At 44.4% G+C, this 26,848-nt stretch overlaps 1 protein-coding gene across 7 annotated transcripts in view; it reads left to right on the forward strand.

The window, feature by feature from the left end:
- The window catches only part of Pde8b (phosphodiesterase 8B), a 237,020-nt gene that overhangs the window by 12,224 nt on the left and 197,948 nt on the right, over nt 1–26,848 (forward strand). For 5 of the 7 annotated variants that reach the window (XM_021181128.3, XM_085830903.1, XM_021181129.3 and 2 more), the window contains exon 1: nt 14,839–15,599. The exons of 1 other annotated variant lie outside the window; for it this stretch is intronic. In XM_021181128.3, coding sequence (XP_021036787.1) covers nt 15,261–15,599 — 339 coding nt within the window. In that variant the 5' untranslated portion in view covers nt 14,839–15,260. Of the gene's footprint in view, nt 1–14,838; nt 15,600–26,848 lie in introns of those variants that run through there. One more of the 7 variants, XM_021181134.3, reaches the window with a different exon arrangement.

The following is a 26,848-nucleotide window of genomic DNA, read 5'->3' on the forward strand; positions in this document are numbered from 1 at the left end:
TCAGGAGCTGAGATGTGTCGTCTCCTCACAGATTACTGTAACAAAATATCACACCCTGGGATGACCTAAACAACTGAAGTTAAATTCTCAGTTCTGAAGACTGAAAGTATAAAGTCAGGGTGCTGGGTGCTGGGTTCTGGGTGCTGGGTGGTAGGTGTGTTCTAGTGAGTTGTTTCTTTCTGACTTGTGCACACCCTTCGTCATCCTGCTATGTCTCTCCCCCCTCCCCCGTCTCACTCTCTCACACACTTTATTTGCATGTGTGTGTGTATTTGCATATTTACATATATTTGCATGAGTGCCTGTTTGTGCATGTATGTGTGTGAATGTGCATGTTGTGTGGACACGTGCACACATACATGTCTGCATTGTGCATATGTGTGTGTCTGTGAACATTACAGTGTTTCTTCTTATGAAGAGACTCCTTTCTAAGAGGATTAGGTTCCTTATCCTCATTTAACCTTAACTGCCTTGCTGAAGCCTCCTCTCTAAGTACAGGCTCATCAGGCATTATGGCTTCCACTAGGGACTTGGGGGAGATAATAGTTTTGTTTATAACAGTTAAATGCTGCAAGTTAAAAAATTTTTTTTTGCTTGAAGTATATGTATTTACAATAAACTAAACCACATACTTTTCAAGTATACAATAGATGAGGTTATTTTTCTAAAATGGGATCTCACTATATAGGTACTGACATGGGACTCACTGTAAAAGTCAGACTGGCCTCCAGCTCAGCGATCCACCAGCCTCTATCTCCCAAGACCTAGGGTTAAAGGTGTAGACCATCACACCTGGTCGCCATTCTTAAGGGTTTTGTTTGTTTGTTTGTTTGTTTCTCTGTATAGCCTTGGCTGTCCTAAAACTCACTTCAAAGACCAGGCTGGCCTTGAACTCAGACATCCACCTGCCTCTGCTTCCCAAGTACTGGGATTAAAGGCAGGCACTGCCACCACCTGGCTCCATTCTTAAGTTTTGATGAAGAGTTTCATTGTGTAATGTGCAATGACTACTGTTGTGTGATATAATCTAGTTCCATTGACTCAGCCTTCTTAGAGTCAGTTCATGACCAGAGAGTCATGAGGCATCCACTGATCTTTCTATTACTGTGAACACAGTTGCCTTTATTTGTCTATGCCAATTATACCATGGGTTGTAATGGATTCAAATGCCCACCATAAATAACTAGGCTCAAATGTTTGAACATTTGGTCCCCAGATGGTAGCACTGTTTTGGGAGGTTGTGGGACCAATGGAAGTTAGGACTAGTTAGAGGAAGTGGGTTACCGTGGAGAGGGTCTGGAGACTGTGTAACCTTGCCCTGCTTTCTGTTCTCATCTCTGTTTCCTGTGCCACTGCAATGTGAGCAAGCAGCCCCCCGTCCCCCCAGTTCTGTTGCCACAACCAAGGGTCATTCCTGCCACCGTGCCTTCCCTCCATGGCAGCCTGCACCTCACCAGGCCTTCCTGCCACGGTGGCCTGCACCTCACCTCATACCACAAACAACTGAAACCTTCCGCCCTTCATTCTCTTAACAGGTCTTAGGTAATGAGAAAAGTACCACACGTATGTGACCCTTCGTGGCTGCTCTCTTTCACTCAGTATTACACACACACACACACACACAATCTGAAGTGTGCCAATTCAGGTCTTTTAGTTTTTCATTGTATGTGTGTACTACAATTCATTTATTCCTGGACTCGTAGACCTTTGAGTAGTTTCCAGGTCAGGGATAGTATTTAAAAAGCTGCCTTGACCACCTATAGATAGATACGCTTTTAGACAGAAATGACTAGCGGCAGTGGCATGGTTCTCGGGTGAATGTGTTGTATGTTTAATAAAAAAAACACACAAAGTGAGTAAATGCTGTATATTTAATAAGAAAATGCACAATATCAGTAGCCATAGAGGAGAATCTGTAACAACTGCATTTTCGCCACAGCAGTGGTTCATTTGCTTCATTGATGGCAGACAGCGAACATTTTCCAAGTGATTAATGTCCATTTTTATTTCTGATCTTGTGAGATTATTAAAAATTGCATCCTGTTCTGAGTTAGATTTTATCCTCTGATTATCAACTTGCAGGAATGTGTGTGCCTGTCCACATGTGTGTCTCTCTGTGTGGTGTCTCTCTCTCTCTCTCTCTCTCTCTGACAGCCACTGTCCCCACACCTATCTCTAGTCCTGTGAGATAAACATACCCCAGATATATTTTCCTCCCAGTCAATGACTTCCTGTTTTCTTTTCTTTTTTTAAAGAAAGATTTATTTCATTTATTATGTGTCCACTGTCACTGTCTTCAGGCACACCAGAAGAGGACATCGGATTTCATTACAGATGGTTGTGAGCCATCATGTGGTTGCCAGGAATTGAACTCAGGACCTCTGGAAGAGCAGTCAGTCCTCTTAACCGCTGAGCTATCTCTCCAGCCCCCCTTTCCTTCTCTTAAAGGCACTTTACAAGAACAGACTGCCAAGCTTCTGTTGGCCTCCCAGACACACTTTCCTCCTTTCTGTGACACATTCCTTTTACATTTTCCCCCCCTAAGCGATCTTTGCCAACTCCACGTTTGTAAACATCTATGTTTACTTCTAGAAGTTTCTAAGCCTCGGATTCTTTGCTGAATTCTATGACCCATGTGGCTAATGTTTGTGCATGGTGTAACGTAAGGGCAAGATTTACTCATGAGCTTACTTTGTCCCATCGTTTCATGTACAGTCAGCCTTGCGCCACTGTTGACAGACTCTATCCTCCCAGGGAGTTCCATGGAAGTGCTGCTGAAGCTGGCTTGACGAGTGATGCTGTACCCGGACAGTATACTGTTCCATCTTCCTGTTTGTCTGTCTGCTTTGTTCACTGTGGCTTTCTACTCAACCTTAGAAGCAGGCTTTGTCTTTCAATTGTGTTTGCTGAATTCACCGAGTTATCGTAGATCTTTTGTACTCGACACAAGTTTTATAACCATTTGGTCAGTTTCTAGATCGGAATGCCATTAAGTAGATCCAACCATTTTTGTTGGTTGTCCCGGCAACAACAACACGGCTGCCAAGGAACCGAGTGGAGCTTGATGAGCCACACCCGGGTTTCCCACACCTTTTTATTGGTGTTTTAGCTTTTAGCAAAGAGAGTCCCAGGGAAAGGTTTGTGCTTCCCAACATCATCATAAATAGCACTTAACATGTCAATTTCCCAATCCCTCATTAGTAGCATATAGAAAGCAGGTGACCTGTGTTTACTGGCCTCGTGGCCTGAGGTTTGCTGAACTCCCTTTTGGGGTCTGGTGGTTCTTTTGCAGTCTTTAGGGGCTTCTGTGCTTATATGCGTGCTTCTGTAGAATCCTCGTCTAGCCTGGGTCTCCTCTCTTTTCTTGCTTTAGTGCACTGGTCAGGGTCTCTAGTCTAGGTGTGAGGTGACGCACTCCTATGCTTTGACATGAGAGGCACTGAGGAATGTTCCACTAAGGATGATACTGATCACGCCTTCTCGTTCTTCTCTGATGCTGCGGATGGAAGAAAGGGCCTTTGATAAAAGATTTATCGAGATTTCTTATCTAGATATGAAGCATATGGAGGGAACTGTCAGATGCTCCCCTGCATTTATTAGAAGCTGATAGGTGTTCGTCTTTTATTCAAGTGAAGTGATGAGTTACGTTGCTTTATTGTAATAAAATATGCACAGTGTCAAACTCGCCATTTTAAAGTGTCTGATGAAATACTCCTGACTTCACAACACTGCGCAACCACAACTCCCACCCAGCTCCAGCTGTTTGAAAATATCACTCTGAAAGGAAATCCCATGCTCTGAATTTCCAAAGCTTGGCAACTACCTGATTGATATGTCAGTGTAGACTGGATATTTGGTGCAAATGGACCATCCTTTGTGGCCTTTTGTCTGCCTCCTTTAACAAGGCCAACCTGTGTTGCTACTTGAATCTGCACTTCAGTACATTGTTGGTTTTTAGTTAGTCTTATCAAGCTAGTCTTGAACTCATACCTCTAAGGGCGGGGCTTACAGGTTTTTAAGAGTCTTGTAGTTTTAGCTCCCAAATCTAGCATTTTTACATTTTTTTATTAGATTTTTTTAAAGTTTCATACTATGTATTTTGATCATATTCTCTTTTCATCATATTCTCCATTCTTTCTCCCTTAAGCTCTTCCTGGACCCGTCCTGTTTCCTTATCCACCCAGCTTTGTTCCTTCCATCTCTCCCACTCCAGGCCAGTCTCTACTGTCCACATCTTCATGGAAGAGTGGTCTATCATTGGAGCATGGTTGGCTTGCCAGGGACTATACACCTAGAGAAAATCAAATGTCTTCTCACAGCAGTAACAATTGCCAATAGTTCCAAGGCCGGGGGTGCGATTTCATGCCTTGCTCCCCTCTCTGTGCTGACATCTGATCTGGTTTGTGCTTGTATAGGTCTTGTGCATGCTGTCACAACTGCTGTGAGTCCATATGTGTCACTTTTCTGCTGTGTCCAAAGGAGCTGTTTCCTTGGAGTCATTCAAAGACGACTTTCATATCACATATGTCCCAATGAGTCACTTTTGTTTCAAGAATCCATAGAGGGTGCATGTGTAAGTGTGAGTTGTGTATGTGAGTGTGTATATTTGAGTATATGTGAGTGTAAATGTGAATGTGTGTATATGTGTGTATGAATTGTGTGAGTGTGCAAGCGTGTGTGTGAGTGTGTATATATGTCTGTATAAGTTTGTGTATGTGTGTGTGTGTGTGCACGTGTTTAAGGCAATGTTTATGCTGGTATTGTATAGGAATATCCTCTTAGCTAAACAATTGGAATCTTGGGGCATTTGGCTGTGCCTACTTACAGAAGATCATTCCAGCTGGGCTTGTTGAGTGTTTACATCTCCTCCTAAATCTCAGGGCCCTCGCCTGGGAGTTCCTACCACCTGTTGTATGCAAACTCTACCCTAACTACACTAGGCCTTGTGGAGTGGCTAGAATATAGAGACTGGAGTAGACTGAGGGGATGCAGGCTACCCCACAGGGAAAGACTTCCTAGTGTGAGCTTTTGCAGGGGAGCACCCCCATATTCCAATACCCCCCTTATGATCTGTAAGTAAACCCTACAGGCTCATTGGTTCCTGCAGAGTAAACCTTGGTGGAGTTGTAGCTTGGTTGGTCATTGGGACCTGCAGGGAGGGGTAGGCATGGCTTATGACTCCCTGGGAAGGAACATTTGTAACAGCTGGTGATTTAAGCAGGAATAGACTCGTGGATATGAAAGCTTTGAGATCTCAGTGAGAACTGTGCCGTGCACAGCGCTGGCCATATTTCTTTGTCAAAGGCTTATGTTGGGTTTTTATGACTTCTACAAGTGGGTGACACAATGCTTAGAGAAAGCAAGTAATTAGATACACTAGGTAGGAATTCAGGTCAATGGTAAACAGAAAAGAGGTGTTGAAAATTTTCATATCTGAAGACACAAACACAAGAGCAACCCAGAGAAATAAGGCATGTGGAGCTCAAAGCTGTTACTACTGAGCTGTTCCCACATGGTGGCTAGTATTATAGAAATAGTTTTTATCTGTTTTGTGTCTATACACTGGACCAAATTTATATTATCTCTTCTCCCAATCTCCTCACTCCCTCTGCCCCAACCCCAGGCCTCTTTTAACAAAACTTTATTGTCCTTAAAACACCTCAATGGACTTGTCTTCCTGGGTTTGGATCATTTATAGTAAGAAAAAAATGAAATCAAATGCTCAGCTGGGAATCCATTGCTGTTGTGTATATATGTATATATATCATATTGACTTCTGTGAGTAAACCAGTCCTCTGCAGACTTCCAGAGCTCAGAAAGAGTGATTGGAGACACCCCAAGTCTACCATCTTGTCCTTCATTGGATAGTGTCCAATGCAATTCTCTGTGGAGGGAAGCTGGAAGCTTCAAGCACAAGTTGTGTCCCAGAAAAATCAATTATTATACATGAGGACTTCTGCTCCAGCCACTGCTTTTGTTTGCAATATCCTACTTTGGGTATAGAAGTGGTTTTTAAAGTGCGATTTCAAATAAGTAGCAGTCTTGTTACTCAGGTTGAAGTTAGGAACGCACGTTCTTTGGTCTTGCAATCTGTGTTCTAGCAGATTGCCCACTCTGATATATGCTAAAGTTTGGTTGCCACTGGTTTGGAGAACCCGGAAAGCTTCCTTCCATGTGACTTAATCTATTTCTGTCTATGATATGAGGAATGAAGAAGTTATCGGTCATGCCCCAGCTACTGTTGCCATGGAGACATTTAATGATATAACACCGGAAGTGCCATGCTGCAGAGCAAATGTCAGATTCCAAGAAGTTAGACGCTTCCTGTTAGAAGGCTTCTAAAACTTCCCTAGCAGCCAAAGCAAGAGGATTAAGATACAATATCCACAGGAGGTGTTAATGCAGGGCTCCCAGGCTGAGCTGCCATCTTCCAGCACCTGGAACTGTTAATGAAGTGAAATTCCAAGGGCTCAAAAGCTGTTCTTGAAGCAAAACTCTCAAAGGTTGACTTTAGCAATCCAAACAGGACGCAAGAAACTAACATCCCTGGGTGGGCCTGGTTGTAGGGAAGCCCACGGAAGGAAGTCTTGGCAAAGAGATGACTTTCTTCATCTCACTGGGAAAGGGTGAGCCACGTACTCATTGGCTGACCGGGAGTACCTGGAGGCTGACCTGCCTCTCTGCTCTCTTCTGGTCTTTAAAACAATACTGTTTATTCTTTTTAGTTGGTAAGTTCTTCAGGCCCAGCAATAGATGTAAAAGACCTTCTTGATGTCTTGCTTCATGTTCTAGTCCTGTTCTGGGGACAAGTGTCAGCACTGATATTGAGTGGACACTTTCTGGTCTTTAGACTCAAACTTCGGACCCCACAAAATGCACATTTGGGGGAAGCATCCACTGTATGTACAGATGCATTCTTTACGGGGTTCATAGCAGGTTCAGCACAAGGCATTTGAGCCTCCATTTTTATTGCTCTTCAATAATTCAAGTGTTGCTACCTCTAGGTCTTCACAGAAGTCTTCAATAATGCCCCTTTCCCTAGTTATTCAACACCCCCCCCCACCAAGGAACCACACCCTATCTATTTTCTTGGTGACATATTCTAGTTCTCTGTACCCAAACTCATCTTTCTCTCTTGAGTTAGGGTTTTAATCTCATGGTAAGTATGAACACACTTGTATATACATATGTGTGTTCCTGCCTGGGCTGTCAGATGTCCTTCTTCATATCTCTCATGGTGCCCTGGGTAGTGGTAGGACTTAGTGTCCTAGATATGCAGATGAAAAAGAAGTGGAGAGTCTATTTTGATAATGTTTTCTGATATTCTTAGCCTAAATGTCCTCTTCTCTGAGAAAATATCTATAGCCCTACTTCAGGATTTATCACATCAAATTTATCTACTATCTATCTATTTATCTATTATTTATAGACAGAGTTTTAATGTGAATCTCTAGCTGGAGTGAACCTCACTGTAGACACCAAGCCAGCCTTGTGTTTGCAGCAATTTTCTTGCCTCTGCTCCCTAAAAGCTGAGGTTTTACGTGTATATCAGCATGCCAGGCCTCTTAGACATATTTCAACACTCTTAAATACCTCACCACTCCCAGAGAATTCAATGTTTATCTTTCTAATCTTCCACCCCAATGGTCTAAATTCATGGAAGTTGAGATTCTTTCCTTTTTATTTTCTGGTGCAGAGTTAGCATAATACATAGTAGGGTCTCAGTGTTTGCTGAGTGAGTGGATTATGGTATGTGTTGGAGTAAATGGTGAACCTGTCAAGGTGTGTGCATCCCAGCAGGGGCAAGCCGGCTTAGAACCCTAGACTTGTTTGCTTGCTGTTTTCTGCTTGATTGTTTTCAAACAGGGTCTCACTCTGTAGCCCAGGATAGCCTGGAACTTACTATGTAGCACTGGCTGGCCTTCAATTTAAACCAGCTCTCCTGCCTCGGTGTTGGGATTAAGCAACAGCATCCGATTTGCTGATTAGTTTTCTGTCAGCCTGTCATACGTTCAAGTGATCTGGAGAGAGGGAACCCAACTGAGAGAGTGCCTCCAACAGACTAGTCTGTAGGAGGCTACTTATTTGTGGGTGGTGCCATCCTTGGTAAGTGGTTTAAGAATTGTTTAAGAAAGCAGGCTGAGCAAGCTATGTGGAGTAAGCCAATAGGTGGTGTTCCTTCATGGCCTCTGCTTCAGTTCTTAGCTCCAAGGGTCTGCCCTGACTTCTCTTAATAACTGACAGTGGTGGAGGTGAAATAGATGCAGTAAGTCCTTTCTTCTCTAAGTTGGCTTTGTCATGATGTTTGACACAACAACAGACAACAAACTAGGACACTCAAACAAACCTGGGTTGCAAACCTTACTCATGAGGCATTTAGGAAATCTTACACTTACATGCATTGCACATTCACAAATATACGCCACACCTTACTTTATATATTGATCTTACCAGTAACTTTTTTATGTAAATAAAAAATATGTACCTTGGTTCAGAATGTCTAAAAATCTCAAGTACTATATATGAATATTAAAGGAACCATATTTAATGGAAGCCAAGACTTTATCACTTGGAAAACATCTTTAGCTAGACAATAAATAGAGTTGTTTTGTTAATGTAGATTGTCACACAGGGCAGTTCTATAAAGGAAGCAGAGCATATAGGCAACTTCTACACAGAAAGGCAATTTCATCACCGGGCACTTTTTGTCTCTTCCCAATTTGTGTTTATCGTCCCTGGCTCAGGAGTCACTGTCTAGTTGTCCAGTGTGTTCATGGACTTTAGTTCCATCATGGTTAGATGTGCCTCTGTCTCTTTGCTCATACTGATTCCTCTGATTTAGTAAGTCCCTCGTCAGGGTCTAGCTAGCAATCCTCCTTCTCTTGCAAGCCTCTCACAATTATAATAACAGAAAAGAATGCCAGTACCATTTGCTGCCCTTGTACCATATATATTATGCTGTGTTGTTTCTTGAAAACCCTAACTCCCTGAATTCTGTGGATGCTCCTTTGTGGAGTGGGCTCTTCCCGAGTTTCATTTGAATATCCTTTTATGTCTTGGACATTCTTGTGAAATGTACATTACAGGACATTTGGAAATGAATGTTCCATCCTTCATAGCCTGATTGCTTGGGCCAAGAGGACCTGGAGACAAAGAGCACAGGGATTATAGAATTCTTCCTGGGAGCTGGTCCAACCTTTCCTTGTGGTATTTTTGTTCACGAGGGTCTGGTACTCACTGCCCTGCAAGTTTGGTGATGTTGACCTAAGGAAGTCAGAGACGTTCACTGACTTTCCTCCCTCATCATCTTTGTTTTCATTTTCTACAATTGGCAAGAAAGAACTGTCCTATGGGCCAAATCCATTCCTTAATTTCATTTGGTCTCTGGCAAAAAAAAAAAAAAAAAAAAAAAAAAAAAAAAGAAATCAAAAAAGTGATGCAAGCATAATTAAAAATACAAGTTATTTTTTTCTCTTGGAAAAGCTGCATCTATAAATGCACTAGCCAGGAATATTCCACCCTAAAAATGTCTGCTTATGTCTTTCTTTGTCTCTCACTCTGAGTATTTTTGTGGGTTTGGTTCTGTGTTTCCCCTGTAATTATGTATCCATTACTTTTTTCATCTCTTTTCACATTCTTGGGGTTCTTCTCCTACCATCTCTCTGCTGATTCGATGGAAAAATTTACCAATGAAAGCCTATAAACGATAACTTGCCATTTTTTTTTAAAAAAGAAGACAATTAGGTAACATTACACTAATTCATTTAGACTGTTTTAATGCAAGTTTTAGATCATATTTGACATTCACTTATGAACCTCAATAATTACATATAGTTTTCCATATTTGTAATTGATATGTGTATATTATATTGCTTTCTAATCTAATTTTCATTTAAACAGTTCGCCGGACTGCTCCTTAAGCGTTTGATGTATGGATTTTTTTTTCACACTTCATTACCATAACTAGCACTGATATAACAATCTATACAGATGATTTTATTTCTAAAAGGAAGATTTTCAAGTTGAACACATTCATTGACTTTAAAAACTAAAATCACAGAACATGAGATTTCCTATTTAAAACAATCGCTCCTTTAATTTTTGACTTGTGACAGTTCAGAGATGAGAAGGCAAAGAAACAATTCATTTTTTTATTCAACAAATATTTGAGTACTGTTATAGTTAGGGTTTTACTGCTGTGAACAGACACCATGAACAAGGCAACTCTTACAAGGACAACATTTAATTGGGGCTGGCTTACAGGGTCAGAGGTTCAGTCCATTATCATCAAGGCGGGAGCATGGCAGTGTGCAGGCAGGCATGGTACAGGAGAAGCTGAGCGTTCTACATCTTCATCTGAAGGCTACTAGGAGAGTTCTTACTCTTCTGAACTGGGTGGAGCTTCAAAGCCCACCCCACAGTGATACACCTCCTTCAACCAGGCCACATCTTCAAAAAATGCAACTCCTTGGGCCAAGCATATTCTAACCACCTTAAGTACATAGCTGGCTATATATTAGGCACTGGTACAACGAAGGTATGAGATCAAAAAATAAATAAGAAACTAGAAAAATCCTGCCTATGGAGAACCTAGATTCTGGTGAGAGAAGACAGACAGTAAATATTACAAGTGAGCTAATTATCTAATAAAATGGAAGGTGGCATATGCTACGAAACTAGAAAAATTGCAGGCCAAGGGGATTCAGGAGGGGCACAGACAAATGAACGAAGGCTGAATGAAGTTTTAAATAGGAGTTGCGGATGGAAACGTGGAGTAGGGAACATTGCAAAAGAGACTTAAGGAAGGGAGGAAGTTAGCCATGCAGTTGTGCAGGTGGGAGCCTGACTGGCAGAGGGCCCAGGTCCCCATCAATGCTAGGTCTTCCGGGGAAACAGCAGGAAGCCCGGGTGGTCGTGTTAGGAGGGAAGAGAGCCCAGGGTGAGACCTCTGCCCAGTGTTTCTAGGTTCTCGTCTCCATCAAAGAAAGAATTGGAAGGAAAGACAAATAAGAAATGGGAGGGACAGGCAAAGGCGCTGTGCTCAAAGGTTGAGTAGAGCAGATGGGAGTAGCATGGAACTATTTTGGACAGTTACTTTGACGGTCAAACTGATGGAAGGTTGGGTTATCATAGTGACGGTGAGGGCGAGGTAAGGCCTTCTAGGCGTGGGTGTGAATTCCCCACAGTGATATTTCCATGCTCTTTCTGTACTTGTATGAGATATTCCTAGTATTGTGGCATGAGATACGTGATGGGTAGGTTATAGAGATGGTATTATCGTGAGGCAAAGGACATTTTTGTAGCCATCTACATCACCTATGTTGGGTCCAGCTGGTGTGGAACATCTGATGTCTTTACTGAGTCTAGGGTCTGGTATCCTGCTCTAGTAAGCTCTGAGATCACCAGCTTTGAGCCACCATGAGTTTGCCTCTTTCTTCGACACCTCTATCTAGCCAACTTTAATGGAAGCAGATAGAGGGATGGTGAGAGCACAGCTTATGGTAGGGAGTGGCCTCATTGTGTGGGTTCCATACCCCTACATAATTATGCTTGTATGGTCCCACCAAGATGGGTGAGGGCAGGTTACACTAGATTTACCTTCTTAGAAATGGCAGGTACTGGATCGGCCCTGAATACCTGCAATGTGGAATTACCGTTATTTCTGACAAATTCTTCCGAGTGATTCTGATGTGCTGTCAGGGATCGGTACTGCTCTTTCAGCTTAAAAACGAGGTCCACGATTTTAAAATAAAAATTATCTTTTAAGAGGAGGGAAGCTTTCTTAGCATCCCAAATGTTTGTGATTTGGAGAGGTCAGAGATTATGCAGGAAATCAAATCCCAGAAGTGAAATGACTTCCCCAAGGTTACAGAGTCAGGTTTCAGAATAATCCCTGCAAATGAGTTCAGTGAACCTTTTCCAGTTGCCTAGTAAATGGTGCCATCTGACCCCCCAGGAGGGACACTGTTTGAACCCAGAAGTTCTGTAAGGTTGATCAGTTGATTGAGTGTTTGGTTATCGAAAGATCAGTCAGGTGGCTTGGGTTATTTTAACCTTTGTGGTTAAAAAGGATTCAAAATGTATTAATCACATTTTCTGCTACCTTGAGAGGAATTCTGGGAGAGTCATCTCATTTTAGAATTGGAATGGACCTTAATTCTTCAAGATCCTGCAGTGATCTGGGTCATAATTTTGCAGTAAGTGCTTACTTAATATCATTATAAAACATAGAAGCCACTCTGTTGACCTTGGACATTAGATAAGTTTTTTTGTTTCTTTTTAAGTTTTTTTTTTTTTTTTAATTCAGTTAGCTTTCTTTCCATTTGCTTCTTGGACATTGTTGCTAAAATTTTCTCACTTTAATTAATTTCTTTTTCTAATGTAGGGTTTCCTGACCTTATTTTACAACTTGGGCCTAAAGAAGCACTGCAGTGTCTATGTGTAAGAAGACTGCTGTTACCCTGGGTGGCACTGGTGTCCTTGCGAGGAAGTCAGTTCAGAGATCTCTTCATGAGGCCAACACTCAGGGCTCAGAACTTAGCTGGGGAAATGACTTCAGACTCCCATTTCTTCTCCATTTATACCCTCCTGTAAGTTTCAGTGACTAGCTCAGATACGTCCTTGTCATGGGGGCAAGTCACACGTTCCCACTGAGAACACTTGGAGATTATAGGGACAGAGATTTTCTTTTCTTTTACCTAGCCAGACGTGGAGGTGGAAGTTGTGGCTGCTTTGAAAATGGATTGTAAAAATGAATATCTAAATTACGTTTCCCTCTGTCTCCTATCCAATGGAGAAGTCACATTCAACCAACATGAAATGTTCTATTAATCTGCTAACTCTGTCTGGTCCTACTCACTAGCTACATTAAGGTCATACCCCCGGGGCTTACTCATTTTTAAAAATGTATAAGTTCAACCTAAATTTGTTTCTGGATGTCTGCAGCATGATTCATTCTCCTAATCTCCCCACCAGAAGAGAGAGTGTAATTTGTGTTTTTATCATAGTCTAGTCTTCTGAAGCAGCCCTGGGACTTTTTTCTTCCATGAGGGGCTCCATCGAGCGATCCCTTGAGGATGCCCTGAACATGGCTGTGGCATGAGAATTATGTGATGCTCAGTTTCCTGATAGGTGATACCTGAAATGGGTGTGAATGATTACATTTGCACCTGGAGTTGAGATGGAGATTTGGGGCAGGGGGGCTTTCTTGTAATTTAGCTCTGATATAGCTTATCCCTTAGTGATTCAACTGGAAGGAAGGCAGAGAGTAGCCATCAGACATAGGTTTAAGTAAATGATCGTTCCTGGGTAACAGTGGCATTCTTAACTGTATGAGGGCCAACCAACATGCAAGGGTACGGTGGGGAAGCAGTCATGTGAAGGAAGAAGGGCTCTGAGTTACACCTCCACTGCTGAGCATGCCCTTCTATAAGTAGTAACTCAGGGAGTGCCTTAGCTAATGAGGTCTGCCTCATCCAAGATCACTGACACAGTTGGTATGAACACCTGATCACCATCTCACTTTCTCCCTTGGGTCACTGTGGGCGTGGCAGAAATTACTGAAGATTAACTGAAGATGAACTCTTTTTGTGTCATTAAAGTGAAGAAGAAAGTTACAGCTAACCTGGGATCAAACAAAAGTAGAATAAGCTCCATTCTGTTTCCGTTCAGAGATGGGAATCTCACCCTGTAGGCCAAGCTGGCCTAGAACTCATGAAGATCAGACTGGCCTCAGCCTCCCAATTTTTAGAACTATAGATGTAAACGCTCATCCCCAGAGTGAATGTCAGAAGTGGAGAGATGTCTCTCAAGTTTTGAATTGGCAGTCAGAAGACATCATCAGTCATCCTCCTCTGACAACTCTTGAGTTGATGGGATGGGGGTGGGGTGGGAGGACGAGGAGACGAATGACATAGGTTTTAACTGGATACTTTGTATTTTGCGTTGAAATTTGTCCTTGTAGAACTCTAAGTGAAGCCCTTATTCAAACCATCTCACTTTCTCCCTTGGGCCACTGTGGTTGTGGCAGAAATTGCTGAAGGAGACCTTAAGTAGGCAAGTGGTGCCTGGGGACCTGGGTCATGGATTTCCACCTTATGTCACACAGCAGAATTGCTTCTCTAGCAGTGTGGCCCTCACTGAGGGGGCCGAGGGAGGTCCCCAGAAGGAAGAAGAAAAGTGGGAGGCTGGGTTAGTGACACCCAGAGAAGAACTCAAGACTGGGGGGGGGGGAACCAAACCAAAACAACAGAAAACCACATGCAGACAGCTTGGATCTTCCACGGAAATAAGGATTGTATTCCCCTGTGGGATAGCCCATCTCTTGGCATGCACTTCTGAAGGATTTGTAGACAGGGAATTTTTTTTTTCCAAAGGTTGGGCCACCACCCAGCTGAATTCTAGAATTAGTATGTGGGGGAAGGTGGGTGCTGGTGAGCCACGCGAATTGGGTCTCTTAACTCCTCAAGTGTGTTGACAACCAAGTCAATGGGCTTGGTGGGCCTGAGCTATGTGCTTCCTGCTGTTTGGATAGGGCATTCTGGGGACAACTCAGGGATGTGTTGAAAACGGTGTTTTTGAGAAGAGACTTACCCCGAAAGTCTACCCAGCTATTCTTGGCCTGGAGCAGGGCTAGTGCGGACTAGGGGGAGAGGGGCTAGAGCACTAGGGGGCCCTGTGGACAAGGAGCTCCCCAAGGGACAAGGCCTCTGGACAGCCAAGAACGGGAGGGCACCAAGGCGAGGCGTGCTGCCAGGCACTGCGCGGCAGGGAGAAGAGTGCAGTGGGGTGGCCCTTGGGGACCCCGAGGAGGACCGAGACTGGGAGGGGACGTGCAAGGACTGAAAGTGGGAAGACTGAGCCGGTCGGCGGGCGGGCGCCCTGGCCGGAGTGTGGGGAGCTGGGCGGCGCGGGCCGAGGCGCGGGCGGAGCAGAGGGCGGAGGCGCGGGGCGCGCGTTTGGGGCGCTGCGGCGGGGAGGGTGGCGGCCGCTGGGGCGCGCGGGCCGTGTGTGCGCGCTCTGCCGCTCCGGGAGGAAGATGGCCCGGGAGGGAAAGTTGGGGTGACGCGCGCTGCCCCCGGACGCTCGCCAGGGGGCACGGAGGCGAGCCCGACAGAGCGGTGGCCACCCAGACTGGGGGGCACGCAGTCTGGGCACCACCGTCACCACGCCCGCCCCCTCACTGCAGGTGGCCGTGGGAGCTCCGAGTCCGGGTGGCCCGGGGGCGCGGGCGGGCGCGCGCGGGGGAGCCCGGCTGAGGGATGGGCTGCGCCCCCAGCATCCATGTCTCGCAGAGCGGTGTGATCTACTGCCGGGACTCGGATGAGTCCAACTCGCCCCGCCAGACCAGCAGCGTGTCGCAGGGCCCCACGGCACCCCTGCACGGCCTCTTCGTGCAGACCGACGCCGCCGACGCCATGCCCCCGAGTCGCGCGGCGGGACCCCCGGGCGCTGTCCGAGTCCGCAGATCCCGGGCTGAACTGGGCAGCGGCAGCAGCACCGGGTCCTCGGGCCCCGCCACGACCACCTGCCGGGGCCGGAGGCGCCACTGCTGCAGCAGCGCCGAGGCCGAGACCCAGACTAGCTACACCAGCGTCAAGGTAAATGCTGGCTGTTGGGGGGTTATCCGTCGGGTCTGCCTTAAGTGGGGGGCTCGTTCGGGAGTTTGACGATCGATTGGGGGAGGGTGTTGCTAAGGCGGAGTTTACTTTTCGGGTTTTTTTTTTTTTCCGTTTTTTGTTTTTTTTTTTTTTTTTGCTGGTGGTGAGGACCCAGGGAATTGGAGATGAAAAAGATCCTGGAGGGTGCAGGGAAACAAACCTAAGCTGGTCCTGGGGTGGGGACAGGTGCAGACTGCAGCTCAGCGGAAAGCAGTTGGGGCGGCCTGTTTCTTGTTGAGGGAGGGCAGCTGTGGCCCAATAGATGCAGCTGGAGGGATGGGTATGCATCACCAAGAGCATGCGAGTTCCTCTGAATGCAATCTGAGCGCTGAGCTAGGTCTGTATGCGGTGCAGCCTCAGCACCAGGATGCTAGAGCGCCTCAGGTTCAGATTTTTACCTGTAAGTCAGCTAGGCTGGATGGAATTCTCTGCACAGTGGCCCAGTGCAGGGATTTGTGAATGAACTAGGCTGTTTACGTTTGAAGAGCTATAGAAAGGGACTAGGGGAGAGCCAAGTGGAACCTGTTGTTACTATCGTGTTTCTCTGGGATGACCGTATCCTGGACATCATTGAGAGAACCCAGCCAGAGTTTGGAACGCCAACAGTTCAGGGCAGCTGCCTCAGGATGGTGCTTCTGCATACATGTCTTCCGGGGTGGGGGTGGGGGGTGGGACTGTGAGGGTGTGGAATGGATGGTGAAGGCAGTCTCTAAATAGTTCTTGATGAAAATCTATTCCAAGATATGTTTTCAAAGTATGATTACATCCGAGAGGATTTCACTGTGTCAGATTAATTGCTTTATAGCAAACCCAAGAGCAATCGCACATCTCATTGTGCAGAGGAAAAATATGTCTTTAAACTCTTAATGTTAGATACATACAGCTCTTATGTAGTCAGTAGATTACCAGAGACCATTCCATGATTTCTTGACAAAGACACAATTGTATGTCTGGTAGTAAAAATACATTCAACAGTTGGCCCAGTGTCAGGAAGCTCTGGGTCTTCCCTGAACGAAGTGCAGCCACACTGGAGGAACAGTAGGGATAGTGGGCTGCCTTTCGATGAACTTCAGTTTTGTAAAATGGAATCTCATTTTGCTACATACAACTTAACCAGTGTTTACTAATGGCTGTGATTTTTTCTAGTAATAATTGTGATCACCATTAACATAAAATACCATTTAATACATACCTACTATGTATCAGGAATAAGTTTATTTTCTTACTTTTGAATATTAACAGTGTATCTGAAGAGTAGAGACCTGGATTCAATTAAATATTTGTTACAGAGGCCTGTGGTGGGCACAAAATTTGCTTTTGTTTGCTGCTTTCTGGGTCTCCTGCCAGCAGCAACATAAAGTTACCATTAGAAGAAATTTCAAGGTGCTAAGAAGGCTATATTTAGCAACATTTTTAACGTGAGGTTTTGAAAGGGGATTTGAAGGCCTGAAGCATAGTCAAGAATAGTGGCTGCTCACGAGCTCTGTGGTATTTCAGAAGAACTTATGTATTTTTTCCTTTCATAGGAGCAAGGAACTCATTTTTTTAATACCTGGCAACCCCAGCTACTGGGTGTTTGTTTAGTGAACGAAAAAAATAATGAATGAGTCTATTTTTCTTCGTCTTAATGCCTTCCTCAAGAGGCTACTTAGAAACCAAATGGAGTAAAAAACTGGTGGAGAAAATGGGTGCAGATTATTAGCAGTTACTATAAACTTGAACAAATCTCGTGCTACTTGGCTTAAGTGTTAAAAGGCTTGACCTGGGGAGGAATTTAAGTCACTTTATCAACAAGATTTCCAAATAAGAGCTTAATTTATTCCAAGTCATTACGAGGAATGTTGGAAGGGAGAGTGATATTTCAGTGATTCCACATGAATATGCATGACATAAACCTCAGAGATTATACACTGAAATTAGATCATGTATATTTATATAAACACTATAGAATGTATTATCACACAATTACCCCCCAAATACTTAATAGTATCCCATTACCTCCACACTCAGTGTTCTACAGTTGGTTTCAATTGTAAAGTTCACATCTTCTGTTCTCTTACACGGATGTGATTAGTGTGTAAAAAAAAATCCCTTTTGCTTTTTAGAATAAGAATTCCTTTTCCCTGAGTGCGTGATAGTTGTCAGCTGTGCGGCTCCTCTTCTCTTTCTGAGTGCTTGGGTAGGAAAAGAAAGTCTTGGCCATTTGGTCCCATTTACAGCACTGGGGTTTTTAATGTTTATTTTTCATTCTTTTTTTGTACATCAATGGTAAACAATATCTTCATTATCCAGTTGGCTTCTAGTATTCCCCTGAGTGCAAAAAAAAAAAGTATGTTTGATCTCTCTCTCTCTTTTTCTAGCAATAATTTATTTCATTAAGCTTTTAGAATGATGAAGCATTATGATGTCAAACATGATGTCAACAGGAACCTTCTTGAATACCTAATTGGCAAAAAAGATTATAAACATTAATAATTCATATGCAGTGTAATGATATCACATGAGTTTCCATTTCTGGTAAGGAGTTTGTCTCCCAGTTGCTGTAAAAATGCAACTTCCTAGCAATTCGTCTCTCTCTTGCTTGCTTTTCTAAAATAGTACTCTAACGGGAGACTCCTACAGGATGCTCATTCCTGATGCATGGCAGTTCTGTAATTCTTGTTCAGAAATCCTCAGAGGAGACAACTGAACTTCCCTTGGGCAGGAACTAGGAATTCTTACCAATCTTTTCTGGTACCAGCTGTTGCTACTTGGAGCATCCAGGACTGAGAGCCAGTCCTAGTCGTCTTTATTGATGGTACACTCGACATAGGTGAGCTGATTGTGGATGCAGGTGGTGTCATCCAGGGGTGACCAGCCAGATGACTCTGTGCTGAGGGCCAATACCTCTCCTTGTCTACCCACTTCACCATGCTCACATATTCCTTCCACTGATATTTATGCCAACCTCTCCTGTAGATGCTGGGGATTTGGGAAAGATCCATAATGTTTAGTGAGCCAAGCCTACACAGGAGGGTAGATCTCTTCCAAAGGGGCTTAAACCAGTTGTTGATGACTTCCATAGAATTGTTCCATGTCATGCTAGAGCCATTGAGGATAGTGCTAGTTGACTGTACATAAAAGGAAGAGGAATATTTATGTGATCACACAGTAAATAATGAGTTTTGTTTGGGGGTTGGGGAGGATTAGAGCTACTTTTTATAGGAGTTCTTGTTTTTCTAAGTCTTGACTCTCAAACAAGAATCACCTGGCCAGCTTGTTAAAGCATAGAGTGGGTCTGGGCCCCACCCCTCCAGTGTCTGATTTCATAGGACTTGAGAGGAAACTGAGAACTTGCAGTTTCAGTGAGCTTTTAGGAGATGTCTTGTTGACGATCTGGGGGCCACACTTGGAGAGCCCAGGCTGTAAGTGAGTGAAGTTGTCCCGTGGCTCAGATAACTTATGTGTGGCCCCCTAAAGCAGAGTTGCCGTCCTATGGCTGTGGGTACAGCTCTCTCTTCATTTTCTGGTGTCAAAGTTGGAATCCTCACAGTTGTCTCCAAAATGTAAGTGGGAAGAGAGCTGGAGCATGTAGCCCACTCAGGTTTCTTGAGATTCAGTTCCCTACAGGACCATCTTGGGCTTGCATGGACCTTGATGGTTGGTCTTCCCATCACAGTTCCCTCAGCTGCCTCTGCCATGGAGGACCAGGGCCCTCTGGACTCCCATTGAATGTCAGGCAGAACAACTACATGGTCCTATCCTCATTCTTGGTGTTCTTGCTATTACCTTCATTATTCTTTTATCTCAAAATGAAGCATAGCGTTTACTAAGCTCGGGCAAGTGCTATAATTGGTATTTGCTGGACGTGGGTTTACTTTCTGCCATTGTGTGTTTTTATGCAATTCCTTCCCCCTCCCAACACACAAATTAGAGCCAGTGCTTTCTTTCTTCTTTTTCTCCAGTGCTGAGAACTGAACTTACAGTGTCTTGTATGTGAGGCAGCCCAAGGGATCCTATTTTAATTTTTTCCCTTGATTTGTACTGTAGTTATATTAGTTTTTAAGGCCATCTAGGTGATTCTTCTTTTTAAATTTTCAAATAAGATTTAAAATCAGAGCTGTGCAGTGGTGGTGCACACCTTTAATCCCAGCACTTGGAAGGCAGAGGCAGGGGGTTTTCTGAGTTTGAGGTCAACCTAGTCTACGAAGTGAGTTTCAGGATAGTTATAGCTACACAGAGAAAACATGTCTCAAAACAAAACAAAACAAAACAAAACAAAACAAAAAAAACCAAAAGCAAAACAAAACAACAGCAGCACTTGAAATCAGAAAGGGACAGTATGCACTTAGAGGTGAGACAGTTCCTACTGACATCTCCCCGTGGTGAGGACAGGTTGGTAATGGGCCAGGAATCCAAAGGGTAAGGAGAGAATATAGAGTCTCAAGGCTGGAAAACCATCAGGGGAGGGACAGGTGGGAACTTTAATTACAATCTAGACATTCAGGGCCTTCACAGAGGTGACAGATGGGGGAAATACAAGTATTTATTTCCTGCTTTTGTGCGGATCTTGACTGGGCATGAAGAACTCGTGGCCACAGGAATTGCTGCAGCCAATCAGAGGCTAGCACTGCACTTGGATGAGGTAAGTTAAGACAAGCCTGCCATAGCTTCCTTGCTCCCTGCTTCAACATTGCTTGGGCAACAAGCAGAACACACATAAGATACTAATTTTACCAAGGAGCTGCTTCTAAGGTGTTGGTAGGAGGAAAGAGAGTCAACAAACGAGGCTGCAAGACCCTCAAACTAGAACAAGAGAAAACGGTCATCACTGTAGAAGGGTCCTAGGGTGATGGTTACAGAAACCTCAGGGACAAGTATAGGGTAGGGAAGCTGTGGCCTCAAGGAGGGATATGAGAGATGCAACTGGTGATGGACTGGCAGCCTTGGACGGAAATAAAGAGAGAGAGAGAGAGAGAGAGAGAGAGGAAGAGAGGAGAGAGATAGATTCAGAGAGACAGAGAGATAGACACAGAGACATACATATACACAGAGAGGCAGAGGTAGAGAGACAGAAAGAGACAGACACAAAGACATAGAGAGACAGGCAGAGACAGAGGAAATGGAGACAAGTGGGTGAATGGCTTCATGGAACCGACTTCCCTTGCAGGGATCTATCTCTTGGCTGTAGCTCTTTCACGAAGCAGGCCTGTGTTCCAGAGAGAACAGGAGTATGTTGGGTGGAGAATCCAGGCACAGGGCAGGGTAGGGAGTAGGACTGGACAAGCAGATCCTAACCATATCCCAAAGGCACCAAAAAGTGGGACCAGCTGCTCTTCTGAGCTACAGACAGAAACTCAAAGTGAGGCAGACAGTGTAGAACTGCATCTCAAAGAGAAGTGGTTTTTATGTGTGCCAGATTCCTTGCTTGTATTTTCTGCTTATTGACTTGTGCTAAGATCTGTCCGGTGACCCTGACTGGGACCTCTGAGTGCTACACACCCACCGTCTCCTTCAGCTTCACCCTTCATGTCTCTGCTGACCCTGACGCCTCTGCCCTCGATTGCTACCCCTCCCCAAGGGTTCAGTGTGGGCAGAGAACCCAGCCTGGCCAATTTACCCACCCAATCCCCCACCCCAGTTTTTATTTTCCTATGCTCTGTAGATTTCTTTCCTCAGTTCCAAATGTGAGAAAAATTTGATTTTTTAATATGTGACTATAAGCTGGAAGAATGTGCACATTTTTGACCATGATTTAAACTATTAAGATACGAGTTGGAGTCTTTATTATTTAATTACTTATTTTGTGGGACTGGAGATGGAGACCAAGGCCTCTCACATCCTGATCAAGTGCTCTACCGTGGAGCGCACACCCCCCCCCCAAGCCTTCTGGAGTTTGTTTTAGATTGGGGAGGGGGAGGTTGCTTTCACGGTGGAAACCTTGGCGGGTGTCAAGTCTAACAGGCAATAAGGCAGCTTAGCAGCGTGTTGTGTGCTTTCCTAGAACATTGATGATGAATGTTTTCTCCTGTTTCCTCTCCTTTCATTGGCATTGACTTAGGATTTTCTGTCTTCCCTGGTTTCCATCCATCTCCTCTTTCCTGCTTCCTTAGGAATAATCATAGAAAACTGCTCTCACAGTGGACTAGCTCCTCCCATGGACTAGCTCCTCCCATGGACTTGCTCCTTTCGTGGTCTAGCTCCCTCTGTGGACTAGCTCCTCCCATGGACTAGCTCCCTCCTTGGACTAGCTCCAGCAGTAGAGTGCTGCTATTCTGCTTATGCTATGCTTAAAGAAACCAGCGTGAGTTGTGTCAAAAATCAGGGAGTGGTTTTATTCTCAGCTAATCCATCAATGAAAGAAGGGCTGTTTTGTGTCGTATCTTGTTTCCAAGGTAATATTGTAGATTTTTACAAGGTAAATTAGGTGGGTATGAAGACAATGGCTGTTAAGCCCCTGCTGTACTCTGATCCTTCTGTCTACACTGTTTCCCCTTAATTGACTCAGAGCTAGATTCTTATTTTCATTCTCAAAAATGAGGAAAATGGGCCCCAGGGAGATGGCCTAATGGCTGAGAGCGCGAACTGCTCTTGAAGGGGACCCAGGTCTGGTTCCCAGTTCTCATGTGTCACAATGCCTTCTGGCTTCCAATGGCACCAGAGACTCCAGTGCTATGTAAGCAGGCAGGCAAAACATCATACACATAAAATAAAAAAAAATCTTAAAAAAATATGGAAAATGAAGTTGTAAGAAGTGAAACAAACTGCTCAGGTAATACCTGGACTTAGGAGGGAAGATCGAATCCAATCCTGAGCTTCCAAAGCACTGATGTTTTTACTGCTTCACGGTGCACCCCTAGGGGTGTAGCATGGGACCTTTGGAGGGGCCCACGGTGGTTGATGCACACAATTATCTGTGGCCGAGAAGAGGGACCCTAGAAGGTAGGCAGGGAAGCAAGGGGCCTCTAGAGTGGAGTTTTTCTTCGAGCACACCTAGAGTCACCCTTTCTAACTGCTTGGCCTGGAGTGCCGTTTTAGGTTAGTGGAGGATGGATGTACATACAGAACTCACTCGGCTCCATACACAAGGTGTTCATTGATCACCGTGATGTGCTATGCCCTGATTCAGTGCTGATATTCTTGTGGTTGCCAACATTATCATCTGGATAGCTAAAATGAAGTTTGGGTTATGTAGATATTTTTAAAACAATGTTTTCTACTGGAACATGAAAACCACACTTCCTAGTAGATTGGCTTGGCCAGTGTAGACTAGCTGAACTTATGGAGATGGGCTATGCAGGAACTTGAAACCACCACTACTGGTTGATTTAGTCTGCTCCAATGGGAATTCCAAAAGGGAAGACATGAAAGAGTCCTTCCAGGTTAAAGCGATGCTGGGGTGGGGCTCTTGGGGTGGGGACATGATCACAGTGTTATCCTGAGATGGTTCAGCATGGGAGTCTCTGATGTAATCTGTAACCCAAAGCCTTGTCTGTGGTGCCGTTCTGTAGGTGATCTGGGATGACGGATGCTACCCCTGGGAAGATGGTGTACTGTGGGTTCAAAACCTACTTTCTTTTAGATAGGAAGAGAAAAATAACTGGGTACAGTTGCCTATGTGAGTCTCAGAGTTGAGAAAAGACCCTGGATCCTGGAAGAAGTTACAGGAAGACACTAAGAGACTTATAAGCAATCTACTACATGAGTAGCACATAGTAACTTATTATTATTATTTTTTATTCTTTTCACTAGAACCACACAAGCGTGGTGCTTAGGAACTGAGTTCAGATGGAATAGTCTTTGTCTATTTCAAGGCTCCTGCTGAGAGAGCTTCAACCCAAAACAATGCCAAATGAACATAAAAGCTGGCTTATTTATATATATATTTTGACACATTGTTTTGTAAGAAGCCAAGGCTGGGTTGGATCTTACTACATTGTGCAAGCTGGTCCCAGGTTCCTGGTTTTCCTGCTTCAGCCTTCCATGGTGCTGGGATTCCAGGCCTGTGCTTCCATACCCACCAGAGAAGAGAAGCAGAGGTATACAAGCCAGTGCCCAGCAAGCCTGGGCCTAGTGACCTTCGGGTCATGTGAGAGGCGGTCTTGCCTAAGGTACTGGGTGGTTCGAGGAAAGCAAAAGGCACTAATTGCATTTTGAGCTGAGCCTCAGTTAAAATTAGAAGTATTTTAATACAACCAGCAGATTGTGATACTCAGAAGACGGGTGGTAAATAAAGATAGAACCAAGATCCCATGAGCACATTTGGGATGGACACACACACACACACACACACACACACACATGCACACACTCCCCATCTGCTGTGGGACATGTGGTAGAGAAAGAAAGCTTAGGTGGACCTGTTTCCTTGCAAGTTTCTGCTCTCTCCTTGCAAATCTATATAGTGGGGTCTTCAATGCCAATTCCAGGCTCCTCCACCCACTGGCTTCACAGAAGTCCCTGGGATAGTGGCTCAGAGCCACGTAGAACCCAGGGTAAGTTTTCCAATACCCAGTGACTTTCTCTAAAGTGGTCTGACCTACCGAGACCTCAAAACCTTGAGATCTGTTATATCTGACCACGAGCCTACATTTAGTCTTTTACCTCCTGAAGGGCGTCGAGAAAGAATGCCACAATATGCTTCCTCCTGCTCCTCCACATTTTTCATGCAGGGAATAAGATGATTCCAAAGGCCAGCGCATCTGTGCATCAAAGTGAGAACTTGGCATCCTGCAAAGCAATCAGATTTCTATAAAAGGCACCTCTCACTATGGTAGAGATCTTTTAAGCTCACCTTTGTGGTTAATAGTAGGATTCAATTCCTTGATGATTGTTAGACAAAAGCTGGTCCACCCTCTGTTCTCCTTTGACCTCTCTAACTTTGCTGGCTATGTATCTATGCATGCCTGCATGTATGTATGCATGCCTGCTTATATCCATTCATCCATCCATCCATGGTTTTTCAAGACAGGGTTTCTCTGTGTAGCCTTGGCTGTCCAGGGAGAACTCACTCTGAAGACCAGAAGGGCCTCGAACTCACAGATATCCACCTGTTTCTGCTTCCTCTGAGTCCTGGGACTAAATAAAGGCTTATACCACCTCTGCCTGGCTACATGGAAGTTTATATGACAGGCAAATTTCAAACTGCTTCTAAGGCACATGGCTGACACTGGGAATGGATTTTCATACAGAGGCAATGCAATATGAGGCATTTAGGTTTCTAGGTCAGCACAGAGAGGGTGTTTAACCCCTTCTGTAGCTGGGCTACATCCATAGTACTGAGACTGTGGTACTGTGAGAGAAACAGAAAATTGAATCAGGGCTTGTTTCTTTCTCTATGTCTGCCTTTTGGGAAATGTGGATTTAATTAGAGGGTGACGCAGGTGAGAGGGAGCCTTTAGGTGTTCCTTCAGGGAGCACTTACAGGGAGGAGTTATGGGAATTGATCCTTGAGTATGCTGGGCAGGTGGAGGCACAGCTAGTGTTATGAGGCTTACGGAGCTAGGAAGGCCACTGAGGCACATGCTCAAGTGCTCAAGTGCTCAGGCTCAGGCTCAGGCTCAGGCTCAGGCTCAGGCTCAGGCTCAGGCTCAGGCTCAGGACAGCCAGGAGCCCAGAGTGGCATCTGTCACATTGTCCTCTCCTCACTGTGTTGCTTTGCCTGCTGCTAAGAAGAGGCACATCTCATTCCTTACCTTCTCTTCACTTACAATCATTTCCATGTGCACTTGTCTGCTTGTTTTAATTTATTCTTCTCTTACACAATACATCCTGACTGTAGCCTCTCCTTCATTCCTCTCAGTTCTACCCCTTCCACTTCCCTCTCTTCCCCAGATCCACTGCTCCTTCATTTCCATTCAGAAAAGAGCAGGCCTCCAAAAGGTATAAACAGAACACAACATAACAAGATACAATAAGATTAGACACACACCCTTATATCAAGGCTGGGTAAAGCAACCCAGTAGTAGGATGTGGGTCCCAAGAGCAGGCGAAGAGTCAGAGATAGCCCCATTCCCACTGGTAAGAGTCCCACGAAAGTCCTAAGCTAAACAACCACAACATGCATGCAGAGGGCCCAGCAGAGACCTACACAGGCTCTGTGATTGCTGCTTCAGTCTCTGTGAGCTCCTATGAGCCCTGCTTAGTTGGTTCTGCGGGTTGTGTTCTCCTGGTGTCCTCAATGACCCTGGCTCCTACATTCCTTTCTTCTCATCTTCCAGATCTCTGCCTAATGTTTGGGTGTGGGTCTCTGCATCTACTCCCATCTGGTCAGTACGCTGTTTTGTTTTGTTTTGTTTTTTTAAAGTCCTATGTCTCATCATCTGGTTCTTTATGTGTGTTATTGTCCACATAAAATCTACTACTTGTAAATGGCTGGTCTCTTGTCTGTTTCTTTCCTTTCTTTTCCCCATTTGCAATCTATTTGTTAAGGAACTGAGATTCTTTGTCCTGTAGATGTTCTCCCAACCTAAGTTTTACTGTTGCATGCCTAAGGCAGAGCTAATGTGTTTTTCTGCCTTCTGTATTTGGGAGGAAATAACAGTAGGATTTAGAGGTTTAGTCTGATTATGTGCAGTTTTGGGAGTGGAGGTGGGGTAAACATATATTTCATTTTAAAAATTATTTTAATTTTATTTTTTGAGATTATAATTCCATCCGTTCTGCCTTCCATTTTCTCCCTCAAATCCCTTCTGTATGCTCCTCTTTGCCCTCTTTCAAATTCATGGTCTCTTTTTTAATTAATTGTTACCTGCATATATGTATATACTCATATATTTCTAAATATAATCCGCTTAGTGTATATAGTGCTACTTGTGTGTATGTGTATGTTTTTAGGGCTGACCAGTTAGTACTGGAGAGCCAGTTGGTGTGATATTCTATGAGGAAGACCGTCTCTCCCACCCTCAGCGTTCCTTAGTTGTGCTTACTCTTTGTGTAGAGTTGAGGCTGCTTAGTATTTCCTCCATTCACTTTGGCATGTGTGTTGTTGTTGTCTTATTCAGCTCATGTTTAGACAGTCGTGTGGGTGAGACTTCATGGTCGTAGCCTCTGATGTTACAAGCAGACACTTCCTGATCCCCTGGCTCTTATAATCTTTCCACCCCCTCTTCCGCAATGTTCTCCAAGCCTTAGGTTCAGGAGTTGTTTTGTAGATGCGTTAAATGTGCAATTCCATGAAATGATAGCATTCCTCTGACCAGCAAGCACAC

Source organism: Mus caroli, unplaced genomic scaffold, assembly GCF_978045245.1.
Source record: "Mus caroli unplaced genomic scaffold, Mus_caroli_1 scaffold_15, whole genome shotgun sequence".
Lineage (NCBI taxonomy): Eukaryota > Metazoa > Chordata > Mammalia > Rodentia > Muridae > Mus > Mus caroli.